This window comes from Pantherophis guttatus, chromosome 4, assembly GCF_059756535.1.
Source record: "Pantherophis guttatus breed Tessera chromosome 4, ASM5975653v1, whole genome shotgun sequence".
NCBI lineage: Eukaryota > Metazoa > Chordata > Lepidosauria > Squamata > Colubridae > Pantherophis > Pantherophis guttatus.
In genome coordinates, this window is record NC_142066.1 from 123,522,080 (window position 1) to 123,538,920 (window position 16,841).

Sequence of the window (16,841 nt, forward strand, 5' to 3'; positions counted from 1 at the left end):
TGTCTTTATAAAGTATTATGGTGAAAAATAGTCTATGTGCATTTAAATGTATAGCCAAAATTTTGGGAGCTATTTATACTATATATTTATTTCCAAATAGAATAAAATTTAAACATGAAGTTCCAAGAAGTTTTAGACATATTTTTTTCTTCAATATCTTACAGAATCAACTGGATTACTGATGTTGTTGTTGTGGTCTCTCCAGAGAATATTGAAATAATGAAATCTATTATTAGAAAATATGGCCATGAGCGGACAACGGTAGTAGTAGGAGGACTAACCCGTCACAGATCTATTTTCAATGGATTGAAAGTATTTGTAAAAGGCAATGCATTCTGTGCTCCACTCCAGAAACCAGAAATAATAGTAATCCATGATGCTGTCAGACCATTTGTAGAGGAGGATATTCTTTTTAAAGTGGTTATGGCTGCCAAAGAACATGGGGTAAGTATTATAAAAGATCTGTAATGTTGCACTAACAGCAATATGCAGTTTAGTCTTTATCAACCTTATGTTCTCCAATAATATGCATAACTAAAAATTATTGACTAAGATTTTAAAAAAAATACACAAGGTACAAGTGTTATGTACCCATGGCAACTTTTACTTTGTTTTTCTTGAATGAGTCCCTAATACAAAATGGGCACATTGCTTTTAAAAATGAATAGATCTTAATTGCAGTGTGTAGTAAATCATTAGGAATGGGAACCAGAGAAAAATACCATTGGAAGTTAAGACTCTTGTGCTTGCCTTGTAACCTTTGAATGTTAGCTATATGAAAATACAATTAACTTCAGTAAAATATATTAAAAATTCTTTTAAGGGTTTAAGTCACAATTATATAGCAAAATGTTTTGTTACCTTATCAGATTCCATCTAAAAGTTTAATAAGTAAAGATTGTTTAATTTTCTATAATTTAAATGGTTAAACCAATGAAATACTGAATGTTGAACTTGAATCTATTAATAGGATAACTAAGAAATAAATGCCTTACTTTTGTGAATTTCTTTACTTTATTAGACAAAGAATCAAAGTATGTTACGTATGACAGAAATACTTAACATAAACAGACATAATGGAAATAGTTACTACAATTACCATATTGATTTTTACTTAATCTGTTGCATTTTCACATAGTACATCACAGTAGTGGGTTTCAATTTAGTTTGCTACCAGTTCACTCATACGTATGCGTGCATGTGTGCGTTTGCACATGATGCTTCTGCACATGCACAGAAGCGTCCAGGAGGGTGGGCAGAGCCTGCCGTCGTCACTACTGGTTCGCCCAAACCAGGGCGGACCGGTAACAACCCATCACTAGTACATCAGAACATTCTAAATATTTATCCCAAATCATTTAGTAAATTCCCTTCTCTTCTGCATGAAAAATCATTACTCAGTTAAACTGTTGTAAGGAAGACACCAAAAGCTGGGCTTGTAGAGGGCAGCTAAGCAAGAAGGAGCAAATGAGAGAGGCATTTGATGGGTTCAGAGTAAAATGAATAAAAGAAGAACATGATCAGTGTCGGGGTGGATTTGATTTAAATAAACATGAGGATTGTGGTAATGGGATTTTAAAGTATATTTATCTGCAGAATCAATTTAGAAGAAAATAAGTGATTTTTTATTAAATAAACTTTTGCGCTTTAAGCTTTTTTCTGAAAACAAACAAAAAAAATAAACTTGTGGTTTATGGGTTTGATGATTAGAAAGGAAAGAACTGAAAAGGAGGGAGCCATGAAGTAAACTTAACTTGAGATGATAAAATATAAATGCATTTATAACTGCTATAAAAAAAATTGGAAGCCTCTTATGTTTCATCTTTCTACTATGTATTCAAAATGGACAGTGATTAAGATGTATGTATACACACATATATGTTTGTATGTGTGTATGTATATATTTTTATGTATATACTAGCTGTACCCGGCCACGCGTTGCTGTGGCCCAGTCTGGTGCTTCCGCTGGGCTAAAAGAGCGAGGCTGAAGTTCCAAAGTCTCCACAAACATTTGGTGGGCGTGGCCAACTCAACATCACTCACTTTCATAAGTCACATGACAATCCCTGAGCCACGCCTACCCAGCTGGTGAACAGAGAACCGGTTTCTAAAAAACAATGGGAACCACAAAATCCTCCCTCTCTGTCTCCCCCTCTCTCTTTGTATCTCTCTATGTCTCTCCCTCTCCCCCATCTGTATCTCTCTATGTCTCTCTCTCTCCCTCCTCTGTATCTCTCTGTGTCCCTCTCTCCCCCTCTCTCTGTATCTCTCTATGTGTCTCTCTCTCCCCGTCTGTATCTCTCTGTCTCTTTCTCCCCCCTCTGTATCTCTCTATGTCTCTCTCCCCCCCTGTATCTCTCTATGTGTCTCTCTCTTCCCGCTCTGTATCTCTATGTCTCTCTCTCATCCCCTCTCTGTATCTCTCTCCATCTCTCTCTCCCCCACCCCCTCTCTCTGTATCTCTGTATGTGTGTCTCTCTCTCCCCCCCATCTCTCTGTATTTCTCTATGTCTCTCTCTCCCTCTCTCTCTGTTTATCTCTGTCTCTGGCCCGGCCTTTTCTGCATCCCCCGCCATCGCCCTTACCTTTTCAGGCCAAGCCTTCGCAGCTCTCCGCACCACAGCAGAAACTCGGGGGCCACCTCCGTCCTCCCTACACACATTTTCTCTGGGGGCTTGACGGGGAGATGCATAGCAGGGCAGAGAAGGGAAGGGAGGAAGGGAGGGGGTGTGGTGGGGGTTCGGGGCTGGTTTGGGGCTTCCCACCCGAAGGAAGAAAGTGGCAAAGTCAGGAATCACTCATACCCCACTGGACCCCTGCTGCGCAGTTCTCCTCCCCTGCCTGCCAAGGGCAGGGGAATGTTTAAATCCTACCCTCTTCCAGGAGAAACGAAGGAGGGCCGGCTATCCTCCCTCCTGCCCATTTCCGCTCCCCGGAGCCTCCCTGGAGACCCTTTTCTGCCAGAGGCCAAAATTTTCATGTAGGCTCCGTGAACTGCCAGAGCGCCCACCTGGAAATCAAAGGCGGTGCTGGTCAAAGATGACCCTGAAGCTCCAGTTGCCTCCATCTCCCGCTCACCGACTGGATTCGCATAGCGCCGGTTAGCGGCTGGTCTTTCTGACCTTGGGGCCTGTGGTAGTGCTGGGCCAGGCACGATTCTGGCCAGGCGAGGGATGGAGGGTTCCTGCTTGGCGGACCCAGGCAGCCTTGTTGCCAGGTGTTCTTTGGAGGGAGCCCCGAGAGCGGCTGGCGAGGGGGATGGGAAGCAGCGGTGGGCGAGGCTAGTTCACGGGGTGGCCAGGGGAGGTCAGAGCCAGGCTTGGGCGGTCCCCGGCCAGCCCTAGAAGCGCCAGCTGCGAGGGCTTCCCGGCGGGGAGCCGGCTGCCTACCTGCCGAGCCTGGTGGTAGGATATGGCCCTTGGGCGTCTCTGCCTTCCAAATGCGCAGTTTGTTGGAAGCAATATGGAGAGTCTAAAGGAGCAAAAATCTGTTGAGCGTAATCAGGGCTGGGAGGCTGCCATGTTGGTTTTACGTCCAGCAGATGGCGCTGCTTTTCAATGTTTGTCAATGTTTGTCAATGTCTTTCAATGTTTTCCAATGTTTTTCATGTTTTTACCTGTCACAGGTGTGACATGTATATAATATAGGTATATAAAACACACCCGTAGTCGAATGCAATGTTGTGTCAAAATTTGAAAACAATCGGTGAAGAACTTTTGGAGATGTGCAGTTATGTACAAACGGACATTTACATTTTTATTTATATAGATAGATGTGTATACAGGTAGTCCTTGACTTACAACCATTCATTAGTGACCGTTCAAAGTTACAAAAAAAAGTGACTTATTTCCATTTTTCACACTTATGCAGTATCCCCATGGTCATGTGATCAATATTCAGATGCTTGGCAACTGACTCATATTTATGATAGTTGCAATGTCCTGGGATCATGTGATCATCTTTTGTGACCTTCTGACAAGAAAGGTCAATTGATAAACCAGACTCACTTAATAATTGTTAACTTATAATTGTTAATAACAATTGTTATTAATAATTGTTAATTTAACAATATTGTTAAGTTAATAATTGTTATTAACTTAACAATTGCAGTGATTCACTTAACAACTGTAGAAAGAAATGTCATAAAATGGGGCAAAACTCACTAAATGTCTCATTTAGCAACATAAATTTTGGGGTAAATTGTGGTCATACATAAAGGATTATGTACACACACACATACACCCATACATAATGCACATGCATGTATATTACCTGTATATATGTTATGTATGGATGTGTTTGTGTGTGTGTGTGTATTTTGAGAGTGGGTGACAGAATTTCATTTTTAATATGTGCCAATGTGCACACAGTAAAAAATGACAATAAAGGTTATCTCTATATTTCATTTCTTTTCTATTTGCTGAGCACTTTTCTTTTTCTTAATTTCCTTTTTATTTTAGATTTGTATTGTTTTGGCTTGTAAAAAACTTCCTCAATAAAATTATTTTTTTAAAAAAATAGAGAAGGAAAACAATAGGAGCACATGAAAAAAGCACAGTAAATTCAATTTTGTACACCTTGTTTTTAGTGAGAAGCATATTGCATTCAAATAAATGTAGGAGCCGGTTCAATGTTCATTTTTCTTGAAATAAGAAGTAAAATAATCTAAGCCAAATTTGGATACAATCACTATTATCAAGAAAATAATAAGTACGCCCATAATACAAATCCCAAAAGTAGAAAGGAAGAAATTACTATATGGTAATCCCCAGCCAACCCTTAATGCCTTTGAAAAGAAGTCCTGATTAATAACAAAATAACAGAGTTGGAAGGGACCTTGAAATCTTAATCTTCTGTTCAAGCAGGAGACTCTATACCAGGAGTGTCAAACTCAATTTCATAGAGGGCCACATCAGGGCTATTGTTGACCTCGGGGGGCCTGACAGGTGTGGCTGACCGGGTAGGTATGGCCAGCTCGACACTGCTCACTGGGCGTGGCTGAGTAGGTGGGTGTGGCCAGCTTGATGTCCCTCACTGGGTGTGGCTGTCCATGTTGGCATGGCCAACTGGATGGGCGTGGCCATATTAATGCCACTTACTGGGCATGGCTGACTCAGGATGGAACAAGTCATACTGGCAAACTTGATGTGGAACAATTTGGTGCCCCACAACCTCCTCACCTCCCAAACTGCTGGCAGTCTAGTGCATGTGCGCACACACATACATGCATTCCAGGTTTGGTGACTTTTATCCACATAGGAAGGAGAGAGCCTTCCCTCCTAGACCAGTGTGATGATTGGCAGTTTGTAAGCTCAAATGTGGATAAAAGTCTCCAAACTTGGAATGGTGTATGTATGTGTGTGTGCACAGCACGCCAAAGGAGATCTTCTCCCAATCCCAGACATCATTGGCATTTCCCTGTCTGGTGCATCCTCCCAGCAAAGGAGGAGGCAAAGGACACTGCTGCTGTGTGTGAAATCGTGGAGGAGAAAGTTTGCAGGAAGCAGTTTCTTCTGAGTCCAACTTCTGTCTTGAGAAATCTCTGGAGAATAAGAGGCTGGGCCTTCTCAAAAGGGAATGCCTGTTTCCAATTATGAGTGGTTAGGATGCTAGCTTGTTGGGGAAACAGCTTTTATATATATTAGTGTAATTTCTAATAAAATTATAAATATAAATTTTGGGAGTCCTGCTCCTGGCTTATCTGAGTGAAAGATTAATGACTCACTAAAACCTGTTAGCTTTGGAAATGATGCAATTATTGTTTGAAACTTTGCAATTATTGGCATCCCTTTAAGTTTTCTACCACAACAGAGGGCATCTTCCAATCTAGGTAGATCAGCTTGATAACACAAACAAAACAACTCCTCTTGAGATGGGATCTTTTATTAAAGCAGATTCAGGCCAACTCTGCACAGGCCAAGTGCCTTAGTGAAGTATGGCTTCTGATTTTTATATACACTACTCAAAAAATTAAAGGGAACACAAGCAGAAGAATCCGAGATCTGAATGAATGAAATAGCCTTATTAAATACTTTGTTCATTACATACAGTAATTGTTTGTTCCCTTTAGTTGTTTGAGCAGTGTATAAACTACTGGATGTAAAGAACAAAGTATTTAATAATTCATTCAATCAGATCGCGGATGTCTTCTGCTTGTGTTCCCTTTATTTTTTTGAACAGTATATTTATGGGTAATGCTGTCAAATAGGCAATAATATCCTATCCACACATCCTAGATACCACAACTGAAATAGGGATTCAATTGTGAGCATTTATACTAGGAGGAGGTTCTCCAGCCTTTTCTTTCCAGTTTAAAAACACTGTTTCTAAGTATTTCAATTTCTATTGCAAGAATGTCAGTGGCTCTCATATTATGATTCACACAACAAAAATAATATTTATAATTTACTGGATTCAGTTATGTTTATATAGAAAAGGATTACTAAAACATTGGAGATGTAACAAGGATAATGCTTCTTTAAAACACATGTATTTACAGTACTTTACTAATGCTTTATTAAGTTTGGGAGAAATTATTGGATTGCATAAATATAATTATGTGACAAAAGGAGATATTTCTCTCCAACATCCAAGAGGACCAGAAATAGAGTTCAAAATGCCCGAAATATCCATCCAAAGTTTAGTTTTTGCAGGCAATGGGTCTGTCCTTTGTGGGGGGGGGGAGAGACCAAAGCACCCCTCCATTGACTTCCAGACATTTTCCACAAAGTCTTGGAGCATGGTGTGCTTTGGGGGCCCAGGGGGCAAGAGGATGGGGTCTCATGGGAGAGGATGCCCATCAGGTTTTGGGTGTCAATGATTTAACACTTGTGGTATGCCAATGAAGGGTTTTGGGCCTCTGGTGGGTATCTCCTAGGCTGCCCTCGCAGTACCCTGGAGCAAGGCCTTCTCCTTTCTACTTTCACTCCAGAGTCCTGGGCAGTGGTGGGCAAGCACCCAGTCCAGCCCTCCAGCACTGGAATCCCACAGCTGACCCCAGCCCAGCCCAGCCCAGCTTCCCCGAGGGGGCATCCACTTACCTCCCTTCTTAAGAGCAAAGCTGTTGCCACTGCTGGGCGCAGAGGCAAAGATGGAGAAGTGACAGTCTGCTCACAGAGGAGAAGATGGAGAAGTGAGGGTTGGGCACAGAGGAGAAAGTGTAGGAGCGAGAATCTGGGCGCAGAAGTGGAGAAGCGTGGGGGACAATGAGGAGGAGAAGATGTAGGAGCAAGAATCTGGGCGCAGAAGTGGAGAAGCATGGGGGACAATGGGGAGGAGAAGGTGTAGGAATGAGAATCTGGTCGCAGAAGTGCAGAAGTGTGGGGAGAATGGAGAAGCTAAGGTGTAGGAATGAGAATCCATGCAAGAAGTGAAGAAGCAAGGGAGAGAATGCAGAGGCAAAGACAGTTTGATGAAGCGAGGCAAGACCAGGCGCAAAGGTGAGGTGCCAGGCACAGAGAGGAAGGCCAGCTGGCTGGGCGGGATGAGGCAGACAAGCTTCGGCTGTTGCTGGAAGAGTGAAGCATTTGCACGAGCACCCGCTGGTATGGGGAGAGCCGATGTGACGTGGGCCAGTCCCTTGCATTTTCCAGAACGTTCCTGCAGGCCAGATTCAAATGCTTCGTGGGCCAAATCCGGCCTGCGGGCCTTCAGTTTGGCACCCCTGCTCTATACCATTCTGGACAAGTGGTTGTCCAGTCTCAAAAGCCTCCAGCCCAAATATTCCAATAATTAATTGTTCTTGCTGTCACAACATTTTTCCTTAATTCTAGATCACTCTTTCTTAAGCTTCCATCCATTACTTCTTGTCTTATGCTTAAATGGTTATCCTTCTCCTCTCCCCCAAATAATAGAAGACTGCTGTCATGTCACCCCAGTCCTCTTTGTTAGACGAGACATTCCCAGTTCCTGCAACTGTTGTTTCAGTCCACTTAATCATGTTATTTGCTCTTCTCTGCACTTTCTAGAGTCTTAACATCTGTTTTGTATCATGGCAAACAAAACTGGACGCAGTATTCCAAGTATGGGTTTAGCATAAAGCGGTACTAATACTTCACGTGGTCTTGATTCTATCCCTCTGCTGATACAGCCTTAGACTGCATTAGCCTTTTTGGCAGCTGCAGCGAACTGCTTGCTCAGGCTAGGAGTCACATAGTTATTGCTGTTGAGCTAGATGTCACCTATTCTATACCTGTGCGTTTAGTTTTTCTTGCCTAAATGTACAATCTTAGTTTCTCACCATTTGCATTGTATTTTGTTGGATAGGGCCCAGTCTCTTATATTTTACAAATATGTCCCATATTTCTGTTTCAAATTTGCTTCTGTGCAGAGCCTATGCATAGCTAGTGCTTGCATCCATAGAAAAGCAATATAAATATCCTCTTTCTTGGCACAGTAAACTGGAATGTCATCCTAAATCCTTTGTTATTGATGGCCACTTAGGAAAAAAATATACAAAGCCTACTCTAAAACATAAGTGGGATGAATGAGAAATCTACATATATATTGCTTTGTTAAACATTTTTTATGAAGAGTAATTATTTCCTTTTTAAATTATGTACTTAGACTTCCTAGTTTTTTTTAAAAAAATCTTGGCTGAAACTTAACATTAAATCACTCATGCAACAATGATACCGTAAATTCAGATTCTGCATACCATATGAATAGCATAATTGTATGAAGTCTTAATGTTCTTGAAATGGCAATTGATCAAGTAGGATATTGCACTTTTTAATTCCACTTGTCAGTAGAATAAATTACATTATTACATTTACTAATCAGTTTGTTATTTGCCTGCAGGATTCAAAATGTGCAGCTTATGAGAACTACTAAATTATGCCCTAGTAAATTAATTGTATGAAACAATCTCCTGATTATGTTAGAATATAGCTTTGTAACCAATTAAATTCCATTTATGTTTTGAAGCAATTCATAATTAAACTTATACATTTCTAGAAACCCATTTTTGTTGCCAATACAAGTTGTGAAAGGTAGTGAATACAGAAGAAGGCAGCATTCCAAAGCCCCTAGCAATTTTCTATTGCCAACACTTTTAACAGTACCACAAGGAAAAACGTTTTCAGCACTTTTTTTTTTTAAAAAAAGAAACTTGTCAATCCTGAAAGATAGGACTAGGAGTCTTCTTAACTCCAATTTTCTCATGCAATCTTATAACTAAAACTTCAGTTTATTCTGTTATAACTGCAGGAATAAGTTAATATCATGCTTGTGCCTTTTCTTTAAAACTTGGATTTTTATTTCATCAATGGCAAAACAAAGTTAAAATGAGGGTGTTTTGACATTCAGATATAGTGGTAGTGTATGATTAAGTCAAATACATAAGGATAGATTTTGATATGAATGTTGATTATAATAATATCTGTTGGCAGATTCAAAAAAATACATTACACCAGTCTCCTAGTTTTAACCACATTGTTTATGCAGGGATAATACTTGGTCCATTGCCAGTCTGATTCTTTGAGTATATATTATTCTTCAGATTAAACTACATGCTCTAAATTCAAATGTTTGATATAATTTAAACTACATATATTTTTAGGATAGAATGTCATGCATGCACACACACACACACATACACACTTGAATTCATCTTCCCCACCCTAATTATGAAAACTAGGTTAATGCTGCCTTCTTGCCCACCAATCTTTCCCAAGACTGTTGATTCACTTTTGCCTTTGGTGATTGATTTTCTACAACCTAGCTAATAAGTAGAAGAAAATGGACAAGAGTTTGAAGTTACCAACTTGCATTAAACTTGCAACCCCCTGGCTGTGGCCCACTACTGGACCTTGAGCCATTTGAACTGGGCCACAGAAGTGCGAAGATGCTAGCACATCGTCACTTGTGTGAGCAGCAGGCAAGTAAGTGTACACATGCTCTATTTGCATGAGCAGCACACTTGCCCCCCACATAACTATCTCCCCTCCCCCCGCTGATCTGCAAAGCTTCAAAGAATGGGAAACACTGCCTTAAAGGCATGCAGTCTACTAATTATATGTTGTAGTTATAGAAATAGCAATAGTATTTAGACTTATATACCGCTTCACAGTAGTTCAAAGCCCTCTCTAAGCAGTTTACAGAGTCAGCATATTGTCTCCAACAAGCTGGTCCTCATTTTACTGACCTCGGAAGGATGAAAAACTGAGTCAACTTTGAACCTGGTGAGATTTGAACTGCCAAATTGCAGGCAGCCAGCAGTCAGCAGAAGTAGCCTGCAGTACTGCATTCTAACCACTTAGCCACCTGAAACATTTACCATGGTCGTTTTAGGCTTCAGATTGGGGACAGATACTGGTACATTTCATAGGGTCCCAGAACATTTTATTTTTCTTACTTCAGGCTGAGATAATTCTTATTAGGAAAGCAATATTTTTTGTTGCTTATAATTCCAAACCAGACTTTATTCTGTTTCATTCCACAATTTAATAGGTCTTGTTTCTCTGAATTATTAAAATAGTATCTGAGATATGTGAACATATATAACTTGTCCTTATTTAAATAATGAAGTACTCTGGAGCTTTGTATCATTAGGAGCACACAATCAATGTCTCTCTTTCCCTCCTCCCCTCCCTCCCTCCCTCCCTCCCACACACACACACACACACTTGTAATTTCTGCTTTTTACACATTTTTATTACTTTTAATAGTTTTACTTGTTTTAATTAATGTCTATTTGTCTGTTTCTCACATGCTAAATACAATTCAAATTTCTATGGTAATAAGTTTAATATAGCCACATTTCCATCCAAAATAATTAAAATGCTTGAAGTCTAATAGTTAGCATTTTTCATTATTGCAAGAAGAATATTCAAGCTTTGAGAAAAAACTGAAATACCTTACTATACAACTATATATACTCAAACAACTATACCACTGTTTCTAGAGCTCTATGTTTATTTATGAGTTTATAGTGGTTTATAGACTGAATTAGTTGCTACTTGAATTAAATTTACAGATTTATTGAAATATTTTCATTTTCAGTAGTTTATCAACATTTAAAATATTGGGTTTTTCCCCCCTCAAAACTGTTAGGACTTCATTATGGAATGAAAATTAGGATACAAATACATAAACTGTAATGTAAGTACAGTATAGACTGAAGCCTGTTTTTCATGGATATCCTAACTTTCTCTCATCTGTATCAGGCTCCAGGGATAAAGCATTTCAAACACAATTAGTGCATGTCATTTCATTGAAAAGTGCAAGACCATAAATGATCAACAGCCTTAAGCTATGCATCTTTTTCTGATTTCCAATTTGCCTCAATGTAATTGCAAAGCAAGCTACTGTTGTTACAGAAACCTGTAGTAACTTGTACCTAACAATAACTCAGCAGCTTTTCTTATGTGGCTCTATAATAGCAAAAAGAATTTCTTTTTTGTATTAGCTACAGGAAAATAAATCTTTTTCACATGTAACAATAACCAGAGTTCTAATTTGGGCTGATTATGATCATACTGAAATTATAGTTGAAGCTGCTTCATTACTCCTGCTTGGTTTCCCTGACAATGCAACTGGCTAGCTAAACCTTAAATCAGATTCTGAAAGAAAATCTGTAAATCTGCTTATACTGCACTCTTACTTGCATTCTGTCTTGAATTCATCTCAGGAGGTTCATTCATTGGACAAATCTCTGTTCTTGTTTATTGAGTGATATCCAGTTGTTCAAATCCAAAGAAGGAAAACTGTCTTGGGTCCGATAAGAGTCATGATACACATCAATGGTGTCAGAGTTTGTTGCAGCGAAAAACAGAATTCAGCAGCATTCAAAACTTCTTTATACAGTATATCACCGAAATGAGTACACTCCCTCACATTTTGTAAATATTTAAGTATATCTTTTCATGCAATAACACTGAAGAAATGGCTACAATGTAAAGTAGTAAGTATACAGCTTGTATAACAGTGTAAATCTGTTGTCCCCTCAAAATAACGCAACACACAGCCATTAATGTCTAAACTGGTGGCAACAAAAGTGAATATACCCCTAAGTGATAATGTCCAAATGGGACCCAAAGTGTCAATATTTTGTATGGCCACTGTTAAGGATATTGATGTGTTAATAACCAGCAGAGCATAGAGCACATGGAAACGGTACTGAGAGCAACAATGAATAAAATACATATAAACTGGTTTATCAAAGTTTTTACTTTGTAGTGAAAAACAATCTCATAGTCTTTAATCAATCCAAGTCTTAGCCAGTCATAATCAGTCCAGAGATACAAAATTCTTCTTACCAGTTTGTAGTAAAAGGATCAAACAGGAACGATATAAATAGTTCTTAAAAACAGAATAAATAAACTATGATTACATTAGACCATGTAAGAGATCAAGTAGAAATTACAAAACAGCAGTAGGTAATAAATAGTAGCAAGTTTACGCTGATAACAGGTCACGATGGTGGCATGTTCACCATCGTGGACTACGTTCAAGCTCTCTTAAATACAGTTACTTCAGAGCTTATCCAATCAGGATACAATGACTCAGCATTACAATGATTCAGCAGTACTTCTTAAAGTCATAGAATACATATTCATCATGTTAACTTATATATTGCCTGGACAACCTGTTAGGCATGCACCATATTCTAACAGCCACCATTATTTTCCAGCACTGCTTTAACTCTCTTGTGCATAGAGTTCACCAGAACTTCACAGGTTGCCACTGGAGTCCTCTTCCACTCTTTCATGATGATATCACGGAGCTGGGGGATGTTAGAAACCTTGCGCACCTCCACCTTCCATTTCAGGATGCCCCACAGATGCTCAATAGGGTTTAGGTCTGGAGACATGCTTGCCCAGTCCATCACCTTAACCTCAGCTTCTTTAGCAAGGCAGTGGTTGTTTTGGAGGTGTGTTTGGGGTTGTTATGTTGGAATACTGCCCTGTGGCCCAGTCTCTGAAGGGAGTGGATCATGCTCTGCTTAAGTATGTCACAGTACATGTTGGTATTCATGGTTCCCTCAATGAGTTGTAGCTCCCCAGTGCCATCATCACTCATGCAGCCCCAGACCATGACATTCCCGCCACCATGCTTGACTGTAGGCAAGACTCACTTGTTTTTGTACTCCTCACCTGGTTGCCACCACACACGCTTGACACCATCTGAACCAAATAGGTTTATCTTGGTCTCATCGGATCATAGGACATGATTCCAGAAATCCATGTCCTAAGTCTGCTTGTCTGTAGCAAACCGTTTGCGGGCTTTCTTGTGCATCATCTTTAGAAGAGGCTTCCTCTGGGATGACAGTCCTGCAGACCAATTTAATGCAGCATGCGGTGTATGGTCTGACCACTGACAGGCTGACCCTTCACCCCTTCAACCTCTGCAGCAACGCTGGCAGCACTCATACGTCTATTTCCCAAAGCCAGTCTCTGGATATGACACTGAGCATGGGCACTCAACTTCTTTAGTTGACCATGGCGAGATGTGTTCTGAGTGGAACCTGTCCTGTTAAACCGCTATGCAGTCTTGGCCACTGTGCTGCAGCTCAGTTTCAGGATCTTGGCAATCTTCTTATAGCCTAGGCCAGTGATGGCTAACCTTTTACGTCACTGCGTGCTGACCTGCTGGCCTTCATGTGCATGGGAGTGCCAGAACCTGAAAGAGCAGCATTCCATTGCGCATGCATGTGCCGGCACCGAACCTCTGGTTTCCAGCACACCTGATGAACAGCTTGCCATTGCGCAAACATGCGATGGAAACCCGGAAGTTCAGATGCTGGCATGCGCGTGCGCAATGGAATGCTGTTCTTCTGGGTTTCGGCATTCCCATGCACGCGAAGGCCAGTTTACTGATACGCATGTGTGCACAGGAACACAGAAGAGGAGCCAGTGAGCCCATGCGTCCCTTGCAGGATGTTTCTGCATGCCACTTCCGGCATGCATTCCATAGGTTCGCCAACACAGGCCTAGGCCATCTTTATGTAGAGCAACAATTAATTTTTTCAGATCCTCAGAGAGTTCATTGCCATGAGGTGCCATGTTTAACTTCCAATGACACACCTGCTCCCCCTTGACACCTGAGACCTTGTAACACTAGCAAATCACATGGAGGTAAAATGGCTACTTGGGCCCCATTTGGACATTAACACTCAGGGGTTATTCACTTTTGTTGCCAGCAGTTAAGACATTAATGGCTGTGAGTGGCGTTATTTTGAGGGGACAGCACATTTACACTGTTATATAAGCTGTATACTCACTACTTTACATTGTAGCCAAGTGTCATTTCTTCAGTGTTATCACATGAAAAATATACTTAAATATTTACAAAATGTGAAGGGGTGTACTCACTTTGATATACTGTATACATAATAACACATAAAGCATATATACAATATCCGGGCCAGGTCAGCAGAGATAAAGTCGCCTATATACAGAACAGTTGACCTGAGCCATGCCCAGGTTCCTAGCTGTCTGAACCACCAAACCGCCCCCACTGGCTGGCCTTGTTGCTACAGTCAGGTCCAGAAATATTGGGACATCGACACAATTCTAACATCTTTGGCTCTATACACCACCACAATGGAGTTGGAATGAAACAAACACAATGTGCGTTAACTGCAGACTGTCAGCTTTAATTTGAGGGTATGTACATCCAACTCAGGTGAATGGTGTAGGACTTACAGCAGTTTGTGTATGTGCCTCCCACTTGTTAAGGGACCAAAAGTAATGGGACAATTGGCTTCTCAGCTGTTCCATGGCCAGGTGTGTGATATTCCCTCATTACCCCAATTACAATGTGCAGATAAAAGGCCCAGAGTTCATTTCAAGTGTGCTATTTGCATTTGGAATCTGTTGCTGTCAACTCTCAAGATGAGATCCAAAGAGCTGTCACTATCAGTGAAGCAAGCCATCATTCGGCTGAAGAAACAAAACAAACCCATCAGAGAGATAGCAAGAACATTAGGCATGGCCAAAACAACTGTTTGAAACATTCTCAAAAAGAAGGAATGCACCGGTGAGCTCAGCAACACCAAAAGACCTGGGAGACCACGGAAAACAAGTGTGGTGGATGACCGAAGAATTCTTTCCCTGGTGAAGAAAACACCCTTCACAACAGTTGGCCAGATCAAGAACACTCTCCAGGAGGTAGGTGTATGTGTGTTGAAGTCAACAATCAAGAGAAGACTTCACCAGAGTGAATACAGAGGGTTCACCACAAGATGTAAACCATTGGTGAACCTCAAGAACAGGAAGGCCAGATTAGAGTTTGCCAAACAACATCTAACAAAGCCTTCACAGTTCTGGAACAAGATCCTATGGACAGATGAGACCAAGATCAACTTGTACCAGAGTGATGGGAAGAGAAGAGTATGGAGAAGGAAAGGAATTGCTCATGATCCTAAGCATACCACCTCATCAGTGAAGCAGGTGGTGGTAGTGTCATGGCGTGGACATGTGTGGCTGCCAATGGAACCGGTTCTCTTGTATTTATTGATGATGTGACTGCTGACAAAAGCAGCAGGATGAATTCTGAAGTGTTTCGGGCAATATTATCTGCTCACATTCAGCCAAATGCTGCAGAACTCATTGGACGGCGCTTCACAGTGCAGATGGACAATGACCCAAAGTATACTGCAAAAGCAACCAAAGAGTTTTTGAAGGGACAGAAGTGGAATGTTATGCAATGGCCAAGTCAATCACCTGACCTGAATCCCATTGAGCATGCATTTCACTTGCTGAAGACAAAACTGAAGGGAAAATGCCCCAAGAACAAGCAGGAACTGAAGACAGTTGCAGTAGAGGCCTGGCAGAGCATCACCAGGGATGAAACCCAGCGTCTGGTGATATCTATGCATTCCAGACTTCAGGCTGTGATTGACTGCAAAGGATTTGCAACCAAGTATTAAGAAGGGAAAGTTTGATTTATGATTATTATTCTGTCCAATTACTTTTTGTCCCTTAACAAGTGGGAAGCACATATGCAAACTGCTGTAAGTCCTACACCGTTCACCTGAGTTGGATGTACATACCCTCAAATTAAAGCTGACAGTCTGCAGTTAACGCACATTGTGTTTGTTTCATTCCAACTCCATTGTGGTGGTGTATAGAGCCAAAGATGTTAGAATTGTGTCGATGTCCCAATATTTCTGGACCTGACTGTATGCCTATTCCAATTCATGAACTCTCTCACACACTGACACTCCTTCCTTCTTGACTGGAATAGACATAAAACTGAATAACTTACTATTCTTCCCATGGTGTACTCCACCCAATGGGTTGGTCATTATGTCTGCCAGATTGTCTTCTGAAGAACAGTGAATCAAGCTAATTAATTTACATTTGATGGCTTCTCATACATTACAATATTTAATGATCACATGCTTGCTTCTATTTTTTACTCTGTCACCTATTTCTATTTTAATGCAGGTGGCATTATCCTCATACACTGTTACAGCTTTATTTACTTTTACATTTAAATCCCATAACAGCTGTACATACCAAGTTACCTCTGAACAAAGTTCAGATAAAGTAATAAATTCTGCCTCCACAGTAGAAATGGCTACAGTTGTTTGCTTTCTGGACTTCCAATTAAATGTCCCTCCAAACAATACCACAATCCCAGAATTGGACTTTCTGGTTTTTATATCGTTGGCATAATCACTATCAACATAACATTTCAATTTTAATTCTTCAGAGACCTGTATTTGAAGACCCAAATTCACAGTTCCCTTCAAATACCTGAGAATCTTTTTACACACATCCAATGTAATTGTGTTGGTGCAGCAGTAAAGTGACTCAAGATGCTTACTGCACAAGCTATGTCTGATCTGGACCACTGTGACAGATATAACAGACTCCCTATTGCTCACTGATATA

The 16,841-nt window shown here is 40.6% G+C and overlaps 1 protein-coding gene across 2 annotated transcripts in view; it reads left to right on the forward strand.

Annotated features, from left to right (window-relative positions):
* CRPPA (CDP-L-ribitol pyrophosphorylase A) overlaps positions 1 to 16,841 on the forward strand; it is a 65,948-nt gene that overhangs the window by 18,476 nt on the left and 30,631 nt on the right. For both annotated transcript variants that reach the window (XM_034401836.3, XM_034401837.3), the window contains exon 2: positions 165 to 444. In XM_034401836.3, the coding sequence (XP_034257727.1) occupies positions 165 to 444 (280 nt within the window). The remainder of the gene's footprint in view (positions 1 to 164; positions 445 to 16,841) is intronic.